Source organism: Cherax quadricarinatus, chromosome 18 (genome assembly GCF_038502225.1).
Source record: "Cherax quadricarinatus isolate ZL_2023a chromosome 18, ASM3850222v1, whole genome shotgun sequence".
NCBI classification, from domain to species: Eukaryota; Metazoa; Arthropoda; class Malacostraca; order Decapoda; family Parastacidae; genus Cherax; species Cherax quadricarinatus.
In genome coordinates this window covers 45,165,403-45,182,453 of record NC_091309.1, presented here as the reverse complement: position 1 = coordinate 45,182,453, position 17,051 = coordinate 45,165,403, and the positions used below count along the sequence as shown (strand labels likewise).

At 42.7% G+C, this 17,051-nt stretch overlaps 1 protein-coding gene across 2 annotated transcripts in view; it reads left to right on the top strand.

Moving 5' to 3' along the window:
• LOC128689253 (receptor-type tyrosine-protein phosphatase alpha-like) overlaps positions 1-17,051 on the top strand; it is an 828,196-nt gene that overhangs the window by 791,795 nt on the left and 19,350 nt on the right. For both annotated transcript variants that reach the window (XM_070086466.1, XM_070086465.1), the window contains exon 24: positions 5,435-5,586. In XM_070086466.1, the coding sequence (XP_069942567.1) occupies positions 5,435-5,586 (152 nt within the window). The remainder of the gene's footprint in view (positions 1-5,434; positions 5,587-17,051) is intronic.

Below are 17,051 nucleotides of genomic sequence, written 5' to 3'. Positions count from 1 at the left end.
CCAGGCGCTGTATAATCCTCCGGGTTTAGCGCTTCCCCCTTGATTATAATAATAATAATAATATGTCTGTGAGTTCTGTCAGAATGTAAACTTTGCCAGATGGACTATTGTCACACCTTGCGTCATTATGTACTGGAGTGAGATAAAATTAATAAATTTAGAGACAACTCACTCAGAAATGTTCAAGAAACGGCAAAGTATTTTATCCACAGTGGTATATTGCAGATCATTCTGGAAAAATACCCTGACTTTGTTCCCTGTAAATAAAGCATTACCACGTGTGTGGGGGGGGTGGGGGGTTGGGGGTTGGGGGGTGGTGGTTGGGGGTTGGGGGTTGGGGGGTGGGGGGGTTTGTGTGTGTTTGTGTGTGTGTTTGTTTATGAGTATGTGTGCATGTGTGTATGAGTTTGTGTATGAGTGTGTGTGTGTGTCTGTGTGTGTGTGTGTGTGTGTGTGTGTGTGTGTGTGTGTGTGTTTATGTGTGTGTACTCACCTAGTTGTACTCACCTAGTTGAGGTTGCAGGGGTCGAGTCCAAGTTCCTGGCCCCCGCCTCTTCACTGGTCGCTACTAGGTCACTCTCCATGAACCTTGAGCTTTATCATACCTCTGCTTAAAGCTATGTATGGATCCTGCCTCCATTACATCGCTTCCCAAACTATTCCGCTTCCTGACTACTCTGTGGCTGAAGAAGTACTTCCTAACATCCCTGTGATTCATCTGTGTCTTCAACTTCCAACTGTGTCCCCTTGTTGCTGTGTCCCATCTCTGGAACATCCTGTCTTTGTCCACCTTGTCAATTCCTCTCAGTATTTTGCATGTCGTTATCATGTCTTCCCTATCTCTTCTGTCCTCCAGTGTCGTCAGGTTGATTTCCTTTAACCTCTCCTCGTAGGACATAACTCTTAGCTCTGGGACTAGTCTTGTTGCAAACCTTTGCACTTTCTCTAGGTTCTTTACGTGCTTGGCTAGGTGTGGGTTCCAGACTGGTGCTGCATACTCCAGGGTCCTGAACGATTCCTTATTAAGATGTCGGAATGCTGTTCTGAGGTTTGCTAGGCGCCCATATGCTGCAGCAGTTATTTGGTTGATGTGCGCTTCAGGAGATGTGCCTGGTGTTATACTCACCCCAAGATCTTTTTCCTTGAGTGAGGTTTGTAGTCAGTGGCCCCCCTAGACTGTATTCCATCTGCGGTCTTCTTTGACCTTCCTCAATCTTCATGACTCTGCACTTGGTGGGGTTGAACTCCAGAAGCCAATTGCTGGACCAGGTCTGCAGCCTCTGTGTGTGTGTGTGTGTGTGTGTGTGTGTGTGTGTGTGTGTGTGTGTGTGTGTGTGTGTGTGTCTGTGTGTGTGTGTGTGTGTGTGTCTGTGTGCATGTCTGTGTGTGTGTGTGTGCGTGAGTTTATGTATGAGTGTGTGTGTGTACGCACGTATGTGTGTATGTTTGTACTCGCCTATTTGTGGTTGCAGGGGTCGAGTCCTAGCTCCTGGCCCCGCCTCTTCGCTGGTTGCTACTGGGTCCTCTCTCTCCCTGCTCCTAATGAAACACCACTACATCCCACTGACACAGCTAACAAGATAAACGACTTCTTCTCAACCATAGGATCTAATCTCGCCAATAAAATCCCACATACCAATGCCCGTGCCGGGGACTACCTAGATGGGAATTTCCCAAATTCCTTCTATCTTGCACCGCTGAGCCCACGGAAGTCACCGAGATTATAAAGTCACTTAAAAATAACTCAGGGAATCTGTGTCACGTCCCACCATTACTGTACAAGCGAGCAGCCCATGTCCTTTTGCATGCTATTTCATTACTTTTTAACAAGTCACTAGAAACTAGCACCTTCCCGAAACTACTCAAGATGCCAAGGGTTACACAAATACATAAAGGTGGTGACCCTACAGACTTAAACAACTATAGGTCAATATCAAACTTACCATTGCTATCCAAAAACTTTGAGAAACTCGTTCACAGGAGACTATATTCACTATAAACTTGACCATTACGGTATAAGAGGCCATTCGCTTGCTTATTTCAAATCTTACCTTACTAATAGGTATCAGTATGTCACCATTAAAGACACAGCATCAACAACACTGCCACTTGATACTGGAGTTCCGCAGGGAAATGTCCTTGGTCCCCTGCTCTTCCTCATATACATCATTGATCTTCCAAACGTATCCCTACACCTGAAACCCATTCTCTTTGCTGATGACACGACTAATCTTGCCACCCTCAACACCATTGTTAACGAGGAGCTCCTCAAAATATCGACTTGGATGACAGCCAATAAACTTACGCTTAACACTGACAAAACCTACTATATTATGTTTGGTAGCAGAGCAGGAGATGCACAAATTAACATTAAGATCGACAACACTCTAATTACCAGACATAATGAGGGCAAATTCCTAGGCTTATACCTTGACAACAACCTGAATTTCAGCACCCATATCCAACACATAACCAAAAAAGTATCCAAAACGGTTGGGATCCTCTCCAAGATACGATACTACGTGCCGCAAAATGCCCTTCTCACACTATACCACTCACTTATTTATCCATACCTCACCTATGCTATTTGTGCTTGGGGATCAACTGCAGCAACACACCTAAAGCCAATAATAACCCAACAAAAAGCTGCAGTAAGAATAATCACTAAATCCCATCCCTGGCAACACCCCCCCCTCCACTCTTCATAGATCTAAACTTACTCAATGTTCAGTACATCCACACTTACTACTGTGCAATCTACATCTACAGGACCTTAAACTCCAATACCAACCTTTACCTAAAATGCTTTCTTGATAGTTGTGACAGAACCCACAGGCATAACACCAGACACAAACATCTCTACGACATTCCCCGTGTCCGACTAAACCTTTACAAAAATTCAATGTACGTCCAAGGCCCTAAAATCTGGAACACCCTTCCTGAGAACTCTAGAACTGCAGACACATTCATCACCTTCAAAACTACCATTATAAAACATCTTATCTCCCTGATACACCACATCAACTAACTGCACAAATACCACCTGGTGGTTCACATTTACACTCACTCACCCATTTGACCATAAACAGAAATATTAATCTCAGTCTTAAAATAATGAATCCTGTGATACTCCAATACTGAAACTATGTACTCTGCCAAAACAAAAGCATTCACATTGCTAAACTCACAAACTAGTATTTAGTCACTTAGCCATAATACCAACTTACCTCATAATTTGTAATATTTTAAAATTAAGAATTAAACTAAGTCTGCCCGAAATGCCTAGCCATGCTAGGTGTTCTAGTGGTACACTCTGTAATCATTATTTAACTACATGTAAACCACACAATAACCAAATTCTGTAAACTCAGCATTGTAATCCTTGTAGAGAATAAACTTTGAATGAATCAAACCTCGTCTTAAAACTATGTATGGCTCCCGCCTCCATTACGTCACTTTCTAGGCTATTCCACTGCCTGACAACTCTATGACTGAAGAAATACTTCCTAACATCCCGTTGACTCATCTGAGTCTTCAACTTCCAATTGTGACCTCTTGTTTCTGTGTCCCCTCCCTAGAACATCCTGTCTTTGTCCATCTTGTCTATTCCGTGCAGCATTTTATATGTCGTTATCATGTCTCCCCTGACCCTCCTGTCCTCCAGTGTCGTCTGGCCGATTTTCTTTAACCTTTCTTCATAGGACATTCCCCTTAGCTCTGGAACTAACCTTGTCGCAAACCTTTGCACTCTCTCTAATTTCTTGATGTGCTTGATCAAGTGTGGGTTCCAAACAGGTGCTGCATACTCCAGTATGGGCCTGACGTACACGGTGTACAGTGTCTTGAACGATTCCTTACTAAGGTATCGGAACTTTGGTTCTATATACCTGGATAAAGCCTTTGAAGTTAGTTTTCGAATCATTTGCCACTTTAATTTCGTAGTGTCAATATTTTTTTGCTAATTCGTGAATATTCCCATGACATCAACTCACGATGTCAGGTGTGACATCGTGAGTTGATGTCATGGGGCGACGTCATAGCAACGTCCTGGGGTGACGTCGCGAGATGACGTCGGGCAGGCGTCCTGGATGACGTTGCGAGGTGTAGTCAGGGTGTGACGTCACAGAGTGACGCCGGGCAGACGTCCTGAGTGACATCATGGTGTTACTTCGGACAGACGCGAAGTGACGTCCTGGATGATGCCACAAGGTGACGTCGGGTAGCAGACAGTAGCATGTGGCTTGGACATCTGGCTTGATCAGGCATGGACAATATATGTCCTTGGACATCACATGACATGATTATCCACACGGCATCGAGTGACCTCGGGCACTCAGGTACACAGCTCTGGCCAGGAATTCACAGAGAAACAGCATAGAGAGAGTGTAGTGGCGCAAGGTGAGAGGAGGATCTGCCGTTCTTCTCTACCTCACACACACAGAGGAATCGACAAGGTGGGCAGGGACAGGATGTTTCAGAGATGGGACACATCAACAAGGGGTCACAATTGATAGTTGAAGATTCAGATGAGTCACAGGGATGTCAGGAAGTGTTTCTTCAGTTACAGAGTTGTCAGGAAGTGGAATAGCCTGGAAAATGAGGTAGTGGAGGCAGGATGCATACATAGCTTTAAGAAGAGGTATGATAAAACTCACGGAGCAGGGAGGAAGTGACATGGCCAGGAGCCATAGGTGGGTACACACACTTGGAGCCTAGGGTGAACACCTTGGAAGTGAAAACACCACAAAACTCACCTCTGTCAGGCTGAAACAGCTGTGCTGACCTGAACCAACAGCAGCAACATACAGGTGACGTGTGATTCAGACAACCTAGGATCCTGTGGACTCAGGTGATGCCACTAAAATTTCCCCCGAAGAAATTCAGCGTATTCGGGCTTGAATTCTATTTGTATCTGTGTCTGGATGCTGAGAGTTGCAGACATGACATCAGGAGAAGTTGTGGAGAGATGGATGCTGCTTGTACGAGTCGATGAAGTAGAGACAACATTGTCTTCCTTACTCCCTCTGGGCAAACACTACAAGCCCCCTATATAATGAATAAGTTGATTTGGCAGTGAGAATAATACTCTTCGGAGGTGTAGCGTAGGTATACTGGTATTATTTAGCAGAGGCAGTGTCTAAGGCTTGCCCTGGGGGCCATCCAGGGCCCCCAGCCTGCCAGGGGGGGGGGAGAGGGTATCTGCCACGAGTGAGAGTGATGTAGCATCTCACAGACTGAACACAGGCCTAAGCCCGCGAGATGGCAACACTGGCGTGGCGCAAAATAAAAGGGACACTTGGCGAGAAACATAAACCTAACAGGGCATACATAAGAGTAATTTTATTCTATGATCATTGCATCAAAATCAGATGTAAATTAACTTATACTTGAAATTAAAGGTGTTCAGCAAATAACTGAATATTTTTTTTTTCAGATGGTGGCCCATAAAGTAACTGTTTATCAGGTCCTGTCGTGGTGTTACGGTCAAGACATACCTCCCATACCTGATATCTTGCCCAATCTTGCTGAACTGTTGCTGCATAACACTAGTGGTACTCAGACTGGTCCTCCTCTCCTGTGTTGTGGGTTAGTATCCTCTGTGAAACTATTAAGACGTTCCCAAAGTGAATTCTAATCTTGGCTTCATTGAATCTTTTTGTGTAGGGATTTACGTGCATCTGTGGGTATAAGATATGGAACTAGTACCTTGTTTTCATAATATCTTTTGGCATACTTTGAAAATGGAATTTACAGAAGGGGTAATTGTGGAAATTTGTATGGACTGCCTCCGTGTGAGTTGTCTACCCTAGCAATTTCTGTTGTCACGAAGCCCTGAGGCTGGTACCTCAGCCTCACAAGTGGCTTATGTGACACATTTCCATAAATGACTGATGTTGCAAGAAATCTCGCCTGCATGCACGAATAAATGAGTAACTTACTTGGTGTTGGAGAATATATCCCGGTCTTCAACCTCCCTAAGCCTTAGTATGCATAAACTTTGCAAAAGCCTTTGACAAGTGCGACCATGGTGTAATAGCTCACAAAATGCGTGCTAAAGAGATAACCGGCAAAGTAGGCAGAGGGATATTCAACTTTCTAATCGATCGCACACAAAGAGTAGTGGTAAACTGAGTTAAATCAGATGCTGCCATAGTGAAGAGCTCTGTCCCACAAGGCACAGCACTCGCACCTATCCTGTTCCTTATTCTCATATCAGACATATACAGAGATGTAAACCACAGCACTGTATCATCTTTTGCAGACGATACTAGGACCTGCATGAGAGTGTCATCCATTGAGGACACGGCAAAGCTCCAAGAAGATATAAACCAAGTTTTCCAATGGGCAACAGAGAACAATATGATGTTCAATGAAGACAAATTCCAACTACTCCGTTATGGAAAACTGGAGGAAATAATAACTAGAACTGAGTATACTACAAACTCCAATCACACAATAGAGCGGAAAAGTAATGTGAAGGACCTGGGTGTGGTAATATCTGAAGACCTCACCTTCAAGGACCACAACAATGCCACTATCACATCTGCTAGAAAACTGATAGGATGGATAATGAGAACAATCAAAACAAGAGATGCTAAGCCACTGATGATCCTTTTTAAATCTCTTATTCTTTCTAGGCTGGAATACTGCTGTACATTAACATCCCCATTCAAGGCAGGTGAAATTGCAGAGCTAGAGAATGTACAGAGAAACTTTACTGCACGTATAAGTTCCATCAAACTCCTTAACTACTGGGAGCGCCTGGAAGCACTTGACTTGTACTCACTAGAGTGCAGGCGAGAGAGGTATATCATAATCTACACCTGGAAGATTCTGGAGGGACTAGTCCCTAATATGCACACAGCAATCACTCCAAACGTAAGCAAAAGACTTGGCAGGCGATGCAACATACCCCCAATGAAAAGTAGGGGCGTCACTGGTACACTAAGAGAAAACACAATAAGTGTCCGGGGCCCAAGACTGTTCAACAGCCTCCCACCAGCAATAAGGGGCATTACGGGAAGACCCCTGGTTGTCTTCAAGAGGGAGCTGGACAGATACCTATAGATGGTGCCGGATCAGCCGGGCTGTGGTTCGTACGTTGAATTACATGCAGCCAGCAGTAACAGCCTCGTTGATCAGACCCTGATCCACCGGGAGGCCTGGTCGTGGACCGGGCCGCGGGGGCGTTGATCCCCGGAATGCCCTCGAGGTAGACTCCATGTAATTCCTGCAATATTCAGCCGGTATTAGTGACCTGACTGCACGTCACAAATTCCTGTTTCCAAGAGGGTGAGTATCCCCTAGTATAACTATGCAGGAAGTGACACTAGCTTCTTTAACAACAAGGGGACGCAGATGTGTACTGGTCTTCGGCCGTCCGACTGCACAAAGACCCACAGCTCAACTCAATCGCAATTTCCCCCCCAAAACTGGCCAGAATACTGAGAAAGAAAGGGAGGTCTTGTCTTACTGTATGGGCCTGACGGAGGAGGTCATCTACAGTACTTCGAGGTGCCTCCACCAGATTTCTCCAGGGCCTAGTATGTGTAGACACGTGGGGCGCCGCCCTGCTGTTCACGGCGGTGTGCCTCGCTCGGAGTTTCGACAAAGAAGGAGGCACTGCTGTCTCAAAACCCCGTGCCTCGTCATTCATACTTGGGCTGCCAGTTCTCCCTAGCTAATATAACCTAGTGTTTGCCTATATTGCCGACCTATTACTACCTACGGTAAGGTCTTAGGTCTATATTATTATTATCTACAGTTGCCTCAATAGTCCTAATATTAGTTTACTAACAGTATAAACTACCTATCTCTTCCTTGAATGGTAAATCTATCAATTAAAATGTACCTTCCAACCACCTTCGCCAGCCTGGGTGTATGTATGTGTTTGGGTAGATGTGAGGGTCCGCAAAACTCAGACGGTCTGTCTGGGAAACATTAGGGCCTTCATACTACGTGACTCGTGGTATGCTTCATACTACGTATTTGCCTTGTGGAACTTTAGGACCGAATAAGTTTCCACAATAATTTTATTTTTGTTATGAGGATGGATTTTTTTTTGTTTTAGGGATTATACATGCATTAAAATGTAAGCAATTGAAAGTAAAAAAAAAATTGTTAGAAATGTTAAAAATTCCAAATGATAAGGAAGAAAATAATCACGAATTAGCAAAAAAATATTGACACTACGAAAATGAAAGTGGCAAATGATTCGAAAACTAACTTCAAAGGCTTTATCCTGGTATATAGAACCAAAGTTAGAGAAAACATAGACCCTCTTGAAAATAACTGTGGGCAGCTTACTGACAAGGAGAATAAAATGTGCTTGATTTTTATATAATATTACAGTCAACAAGGATATGGTAATCAAACAGTTGAACGATTAAATTAAAATAAATCCCCGGCCCTGATAAACTTTTTTTAAGGCTCTTCATGAGTGCAAAATGAAGTTTAGTGAATATCTTTTCAAACAGGTGTAATGTTTGATATGTTGATGATGGTTAGTGTAAATATAAACACAAATGTAGTATAATGAGATCCTTTATTGGCAACGTTTCGCCCACGCATTGCGCTTTGTCAAGCCACAAAGAGATAGGTGGAGAGTCAGGTGCAGAATGCTGGGTAGGTTAGATCTGAGACGGACCCCCACGTGACTGGCAGGTGTGTATGTAGTTATGTAGTTATGTAGGTATGTAGTTATGTAGTATGTAGTTACGTAGGATAACGATGAAGAAGTTTCTTGGCAAGGTGTTCATCTATGTTCTAGAAGCCGTTGTTCTGGTTGAAAGTCCTAGATATACGGATATGTGATGATGCTAGGACTGCGGTATTCAGTGTTTTCTTCTCTGGCCATTAGACTGGCGTTTCTGTAGTTGATTCGATAGTTGCGGAAATTTCGGTGTTGAACGCAGGCGTTGCTTAAATCGTCCAATCTGCCTGCGTACTGGTGTTCTGAAATACATGTTTGGAAGTCTCTGGATGTTTCACCCACGTATAATTGGTTGCAATCATTGCAAGGGATTATGTATACCCCTGCAGAGGATTGAACCTTGTCCTGTCTATTACTGGTGATGTCCTGGATGGTGGTGTATATGGAGGTAGACACTTGAAATGAGGTACATTGAAAAAAATGTTGGAAACGTGTTTGGCAACTGAGTTGGTGGGGGACGACCATGTATCTTTCTCGGTAGTGTCTTCTCTGGGTAAGTTAAAGATGTTATATACCCGGCATCTGCAGTCTCTAGTGTGAAGTGACGAAGATTGTAACGTCTAGAAAATACTTGTTCGATGAGAGAGCATTCTTCCTCAAGGAACTCGTTGATACAGATTCGGAGTGAACGCAGGAAAATGCCTATAATTACACCACGCTTGGTTTTGGTATCGTGGTGAGAGTAGAAGTGGAGAAGATCGGTTGGTTGGTAGGTTTTCGATAGACTTTAATACGAAGTTCTTGGTCAGCTTTTCAGAGAAGAACATCAAGGAAAATAAGAGCATTCTCGGTTTCTTCTTCTAGTGTTAACTGGATTAAGGGCTCGACCTGGTTGAGCTACCATGGGTGGCTCGACCTGGTTGAGCTACCATGGGTGGCTCCACCTGGTTGAGCTACCATGGGTGGCTCAACCTGGTTGAGCTACCATGGGTGGCTCAACCTGGGTGGGTAAAGCTCTCGGTTCACACGGCGACGGGTCCCGGGTTGGATTCCCAGCGTGTTTCTTTACATCGGTTGTCCATGCTTACCATGAGTAAAATGGGTACCTGGGTGTTAGTGGACTGGTGTGGGTCGCATCCTGGGACAAAACTACCTAATTTGCCCGAAATGTTCAGCATAACAAGCGGCTTTCTATATAGTAGTATGTCATTGATGCCAGCTAAGGTCTGTATACCTTGTAGTAAATGAAGATATTATTATATTATTACTAAATTATACCATAACGGAGCCAGGTGACCGAAGAGGGAATAATAGAAGAAAATCGCTCAGCTTCCAGATATTCTATGTATAGGTTGGCCAGGACGACACTAAGTGGGGAACCCATGGGTAGTCCAAAAGTCTGCTGAAAAAGGTGTTTTTCGAAGGAGAAACATGTAAAGCATCACACAGCTCAACAAGGTCGATGAAATCGCATTAATCCTTATTTTTCCATCGTGTCGGTATTTTATACCATTTATCTCCATAGATAATGTAATTCGTATTTGTAAAGCAGCGGACAAGTTACCGTCAAATTACCGCCCATTAAGCCTGACCTCAACTGTAGGAAAATGATGTTATAATATGCCATCTTGATAAGCATAATTTGATCAATGACATTCAGCATGGACTAACGAGGGGCCGTTCCTGCCTGACTAATTTATTAACTTTCTTCAGAATTCGATGTTATTTATTTGGATTTTAGCAAAGCTTTTGAGAGAGTACCACACAAAAGACTGTTAAAGAAAGTAACAGCTCATGGCACTGGGGAGAAAGTGCTGTCATGGATCGAGTCATGGTTCACCAACAGGAAGCAGAGATTCTGCATAAATGGGGTAAAATCTGAGTGGGGATTTTTGACAAGTGGCCTTCCACAGGGATCAGTTTTAGATCCATTGTTCATAACATACATTAATGACCTTGACGAGGGGAAAAAACCTGTGGGCCGGGTTGATATATTTCTCTTAGGGACTACGGGCCGGTGTATTTCTGGTTATGGGCCGGATCCGGCCCATGGGGCGTAAGTTGCCCATGGACCAAAGCACTACCTACCTGACAAGACAGGAGTCACATGATCCCACTGTCTACCTGTCCTCATCCCAATATGACATTCTTCGGGTCACCATGTATCACTCACACCTCACTCACCGCCTATATATGTATTGTCTTTTTAACTTCATTGTGTTAAAAGTGATCAAGATCCCAATCCGAAACGTTTTCCAATAAATATGATCTAGTGTTTGCTCACGTCGGAATCTATTACCAAAGTTCATACCAGGTATTTAAGTGGATGATGGGTATAAACAAAGCCTGTATAAATAAAGTACTGAGGATATCAAATCATTTAAAAACCAGAAATAATGAATTTAAATTAGATAAATTTAGATTTAATAGTTCTTGTTCTTCTATATTTTCTCTATTGTCCATGGGGAAGTGGAAAAGAATCTTTCCTCCATAAGCCATGCGTGTCGTACGAGGCGACTAAAATGCCGGGAGCGATGGCCTAGTAACCCTTCTCCTGTAGAAAATACTAAAAAAGTCATGAAGAAAAACTTTATAAAACTGTGATGCTTGAATGTGCGTGGATGTAGTGCAGATGATAAAGATATTATTGCCAGTGTTATTAATGAAAAGAAGTTGGATGTCCAAGCTCTAAGCAAAACAAAGCAGAAGGGGATAGGTGGGTTTAAGTGGGGAGAAATAAATGGGATTAAGTTAGGAGTATCTGAGAGAGTTAGAGCTAAGGAAGGGGTAGCAATATTGTTGAAGGATCAGTTATGGAAGGAGAAAAGGGAATATAAATGTTTAAATTCAAAAATTGTGTGAATTAAAACAAGAGCTGGATGCGAAAAGTGGGTCATAATAAGTGTGTATGCACCTGGAGAAGAGAGGAGTGTAGAGGAGAGAGATTTTGGGAAATGTTAAGCCACTGTGTAGGAGCTTTAGAGCCAAGTGAGAGAGTAATTGTGGTAGGGGACCTAAATGCTTAAGTAGGAGAAACATATAGAGAGGGTGTGGTAGGTAAGTTTGGGGTGCCAGGTGGAAATGATAATGGGGGCCCTTTGACTGAACTTTGTATAGAAACGGGTTTAGTTATAGGCAATACATATACCTGGAGTTTACCTGGAGAGAGTTCCAGGGGTCAACGCCCCCACTGCCCGGTCTGTGAACAGGCCTCATGGTGGATCAGAGCCTGATCAACCAGGCTGTTACTGCTGGCTGCAAGCAATCCAACGTACGAGCCACAGCCCGGCTGGTTAGGTACCGACTTTAGGTACAAAGAAAAAGACGATAAATATGTATGCAAGATATGATGCAGGGCGTAAGGACAGTAGTTTGTTGGGCTACATATTGGTAGATATAAGGCTGTTGGGTAGACTTTAAGATGTACATTTTTATGCAGGGGCCAAAGATATCAGATACTTTTTTAATTGTAGCTACAGTGAGAGAAAAAGGTAGATGGGATACAAGGAAACTGGAAGCAGCAAGTAAGAGAGAGGTGAAGGTGTATTGACTAAAGGAGGAGGCAGTTAGGTTAAGATATAAACAACTATTGGAGGGTAGATGGACTAGTGAGAGTATAGACAATGGGGATGAAGATGTATTGGGTAAGTTTAAGAATATAGTGTTAGAGTGTTCTGCAGAAGTTTGTGGTTACTGGAAAGTGGGTGTGGGAGGGAAGAAGAGCGATTGGTGGAATGATGTCAAGAGAGTAGTAAAAAGGAAAAAGTTACCATATGAGAGGTTTTTACAAAGTAGGAGGGAGGAGTATGTGGAGAGAAAAAGAGAGGTTAAGAAAGTGGTGAAGGAATGCAAATGAGAGAGTGGGTGAGATGTTATCAACAAATTTTCTTGAAAATAAGAAAAAAGTTTTGGAGTGAGATTAATAAGCTGAGGAAGCCTAGGGAAAGAATGGATTTGTTAGTTAAAAATAGTAGAGGAGAGTTATTAAATGGAGAGTTACAGGTATCAGGAAGATGGAGGAAATATTTTGAAGGAAGCTCTGATTTCGTGTATAGGGTAAGAAAAAATAACACCTTGTAGGAGTGAGGAAGAGCCAGTTGTGAGTGTGGGAGAAGTTCCTGAGGCAGTGGGTAGAATGAAATGGGGTAAGGCAGCTGGGATTGATGGAATAAAGATAGAAATGTTAAAAGCAGGTGGGGATGTAGTTTTGGAGTGGTTGGTTCTATTATTTAATAAATGTATGGAAGAGGGTCAGGTACCTAGGGATTGGCAGAGAGTATGGATATTTCCTTTGTATAAAGACAAAGGGGCAAAAGAGAGTGCAACAGTTATAGGGGAATAAGTCTTTTGAGCATACCTGGTAAAGTGTGTGGTAGAGTTATTATTAAAAGAATTAAAAGTAATACGAAGAGAATGATAGTAGAGAAACAAGGAGGTTTTAGGAAGGGTAGGGGTGTGTGAAACACGTAAGTGAGCAGTATTTTGATAAGGGTAAAGAGGTTTTTGTGTCGTTTATGGATCTGGAAAAGTCATATGACAGGGTAGATCAGGGGGCAATGTAGCAGATGTTGCAAATGTATGGAATAGGAGGAAAGTTATTAAAAGCAGTGAGAAGTTTACAAGGACAGTGAGGCTCAGGTTAGAGTATGTAGAAGAGAGGGAGATTATTTCCCAGTAAAAGTAAGACTTAGACCAAGGATATGTGATGTCACCACGGTTGTTCAACATATTTACAGATGGAGTTGTAAGAGAAGTGAATGCTTGGGTACTGGCAAGAGGTGTGGGGTTAAGAGATAAAGAATCTAACACAAAGTGGGAGTTGTCACTGATGCTCTTTGCTGATGACACTGTGCTTTTGGGGTATTCTGAAGACAAGTTGCAGAGGAAAGAGTAAGGTGATGAAAACAATAAAAAAATTAGGTAATGAAAGATTAGATATCAGATTGGAGGGAGAGAGTATGGAGGAGGTGAATGTATTCAGATATTTAGGAATGGACGTGTCAGCAGATGGTCTATGAAAGATGAGGTGAATCAGAGAACTGATGAGGGGGAAAAGGTGAGTGGTGCACTGAGGAGTCTGTGGAGACACAGAACTTTGTCCATGGAAGCAAAGAGGGGAATGTATGAGATTATAGTTAAACCAACACTCTTATATGGGTGTGAAGCATGGGTGGTGAATGTTGCAACAAGGAGAAGGCTGGAGGCAGTGGAGATGTAGTGTCTGAGGGCAATGTGTGGTGTGATTATAATGCAGAGAATTCATTCTTTGGAAATTAGGAGGAGGTGGGGGATTATCAAAAGTATTATCCAGAGTGCTGAGGAGGGGTTGTTGAGGTGGTTTGCACATTTAGAGAGGCTGGAACAAAATAGAATGACTTGTCCACTTCTCGTGGCGCTCTCCTTCGAGCTCTTGATAGTCTGTTTTCTAAGAATCACCACCTTTCACGCCGCTATCAACTTGCCCTTTCTTCTCTTAAGTCTAACACTAACATTGTCATACTTTCTTCTGACAAAGGTAATTCGGTAGTTATCCTTGACCGCGAAGATTACCTCCAAAAGGTGATGTCTTGCTCTCTGACTCACGTACCTACGCTCCTCTCGTTTCCAACCCTCTTGATCGCATCAAGAGAACTTTCAACAAGAAACTAAAGACTCTCTCCGACCTCTGTCCTCCTCACTTTGACCTTGTTCAACGTTTTCGTGTCATCTGTCCCTCTCTTCCCTATTTTTATGGCCTTCCCAAAACTTATAAACCTGACATTCCTCTTCGTTCCATCATATCCTCTAGAGGTTCTGTCTCTTATTCTCTTGCTTCTTGGCTGGCCAAAACCCTCACTCCTTTTCTTGGTACGTTTTCTCCTGCCCACCTTCGTCACTCTCAAGATTTCCTCGAACGTGTTCACCCTCTCCCGACCTGTAAGATGCTTAGTCTTGAAGTTGAGTCCCTCTTCACTAATGTCCCTCTTGATGATGTCCTTAATTTTCTCAGAGAGAAGGCCAATGAAGGGTTACTTCATCTCCCCATACCTGCTGATGTCTTGATCTTATCCACCTTTGTGTGGACTCAAATTCCTTTTCCTTCCAAAGTAAATATTATTCTCAAACCTTCGGTGTCGCTATGGGCTCTCCTCCATCTCCTGTTCTTGCTAATCTCTACATGGAATACTTCGAGACTGTTCTTCTTCCTACTGTTGATGTGCGCCCTTCACTCTGGCTCCTCTATATCGATGACATCTTTGATCTTTGACCTCGTGACTCTAGTCTCTTTCAACCATTCCTTGATACCTTTTATAATCTTGCCCCTTCCATTAAGTTTAAAGCTGAATGGGAATCTAATTCCTTGCTGCCTTTCTTTGATGTTCAGGTCCACCGTTCAGATACAGGTTCTGTTTTTTTTCCATTTACCGCAGCCTATGCACAGTGGCATGTACATTCTGTACTTTTCTTATCACACTCCTGTCAAGAAAAGTGTTCTTATCTCCCTCTTTCTCCGTGCTCTCCTCATATATGATCCTCAATTCCTTGAATCAGAAATTTCCACTCTTCATAATTCGTTTTCCCATCTCGGCTACCCTTCCCATTTCATAGACTCTGCCCTCTCACGTACTAAACAGACTTTCTTCTCTCCCAAACTCTCTACTCCTGGGAACTCACCTGTCCTCTGCCTTCCCTATATTTCCAGTCTTTCTAATCTCAACAACTATCTCCGTTCCTTAGACATCAAACTTACTTTTCATCAGACTAACACTCTTCGCACCAATCTAGTTCATATCTCTCCCTTTATAGATTCTCCTGGTGTCTACTCTATTTCTTGTTCATTTTGTCCTCTTCAATACTTTGGAGAAACTGGCCGTTCTCTTTCTGACAGACTCAGGGAGCACAAGAATAGTGTTAGGCTTGCTGACACCAACAATGCTCTTTTCTGTCATGTCGGAAGACTGGTCTTCTGTTAAAACTGTCTACCCTACGTCTAACTTTCACAGTCACCGTCTGGTTGAATCCTCCCTTATACACAACTTTCCTTGTATGAATCTTAGTCGTAGCTTTGTCTCTGTAGATACTTTCCTCTCCCATTACATTGTAAAATGCTCCAAACTTCAGAACACCCGTGACGTAACCTGATTCTTGTTTTCCCCTTCTCCCTCTTCCCCTTTCCTCTTTCTCCATTGGGTTTTCTTTCTTCTGCCTTGGGTACTTGGTCCATTTTTATTATCCCCCCCCCTCTGTGTTCTTGTTCCTACCCTTGTCCCAAGGGGCTTCTAGCTCCCTTGCAGTGCTCTTATGTCTTAGTCTTTGACTCCGCTACTACTACAACTATCTCTACCACTACTTCTCATCTTCGTCTACTACCTCTCTTGTCCCGTCACTGTTTGCTGGCCTATATATACTCCCTCCTCTCGTTTATGTTTGTGTGACTTTATAAATGGTCTAAGTCGGACCGAAATGTGCGGGTTATTTGTGTATTGTTCCAGTCACGATATTGTGTCTTTTGGTTATTTGTTTAGTATATCTTCCCAGTTTGTTTCATTTAGGACATGGTTGACTAGTTCCCATTGTATATTTTTGTTACTGAAGTTGAATTTTATGAAGACACCCTCATAACTGATCACATTTTGCTGTTTAGGAGCCCTGTGCATACATGCCTGTACCTCTGTTATGTTATGATCTGAGTTATATCACGTATCAGATCGTCGTTGTTAGTGAAGATGAGGTCCAGCATGTTTTTTAGTCATGTAGGCTTTAATATTTGCTGGTTTAAAGTGAATTTGGTTCAGAGATTTAATAGCTCTTGTGTGTGTGAATTTTCACCTGACCTGCCTCTCTGCTAAAATTTATTTGCTGCACTCCTCCATTTTAGGTGTCCCAAGTTGAAATCTCCCAGTAGCAAGATGTTTGGGGTAGGAGTTGGGAGATTTTCCAGACAGTGGTAATCAGTCCCTCAGGCTGGAATCGATGTATTCAGTCGATCACTTTTGAAGATTCCCATATGTAGCATGAGTGTCTCATTCTACAACTTGTCGGTTTTATAAACCACTTATCACTCAATTGTAACAATAATAATAAATGCTTCCATCTAATCGTTTCAGAACCTAAAATAGAATCTTTAGGTTCTAGAAACAAAATTACCTTTCCAAGTATACCAGAGAAGCTAAATGCTCCTGAATTATGTATATGACTGTCATGGCGGGTTAGTAATTAAAGTTTGTTATGGGGAATAATTTTGAATTAATACATCAAGTTATGCTTCAGATGAAGCTTGGATGGTTATGAAACAATTTAATAAGGAAAAAGTAAGAAATTGATTAAAAAACAGCAATTTCAGACAGTACAGTAAAGCATAACTCTCTCTGCATGTGATGAGTTCAGATTTAATAATGATCCATTTTGAGATAAGTTC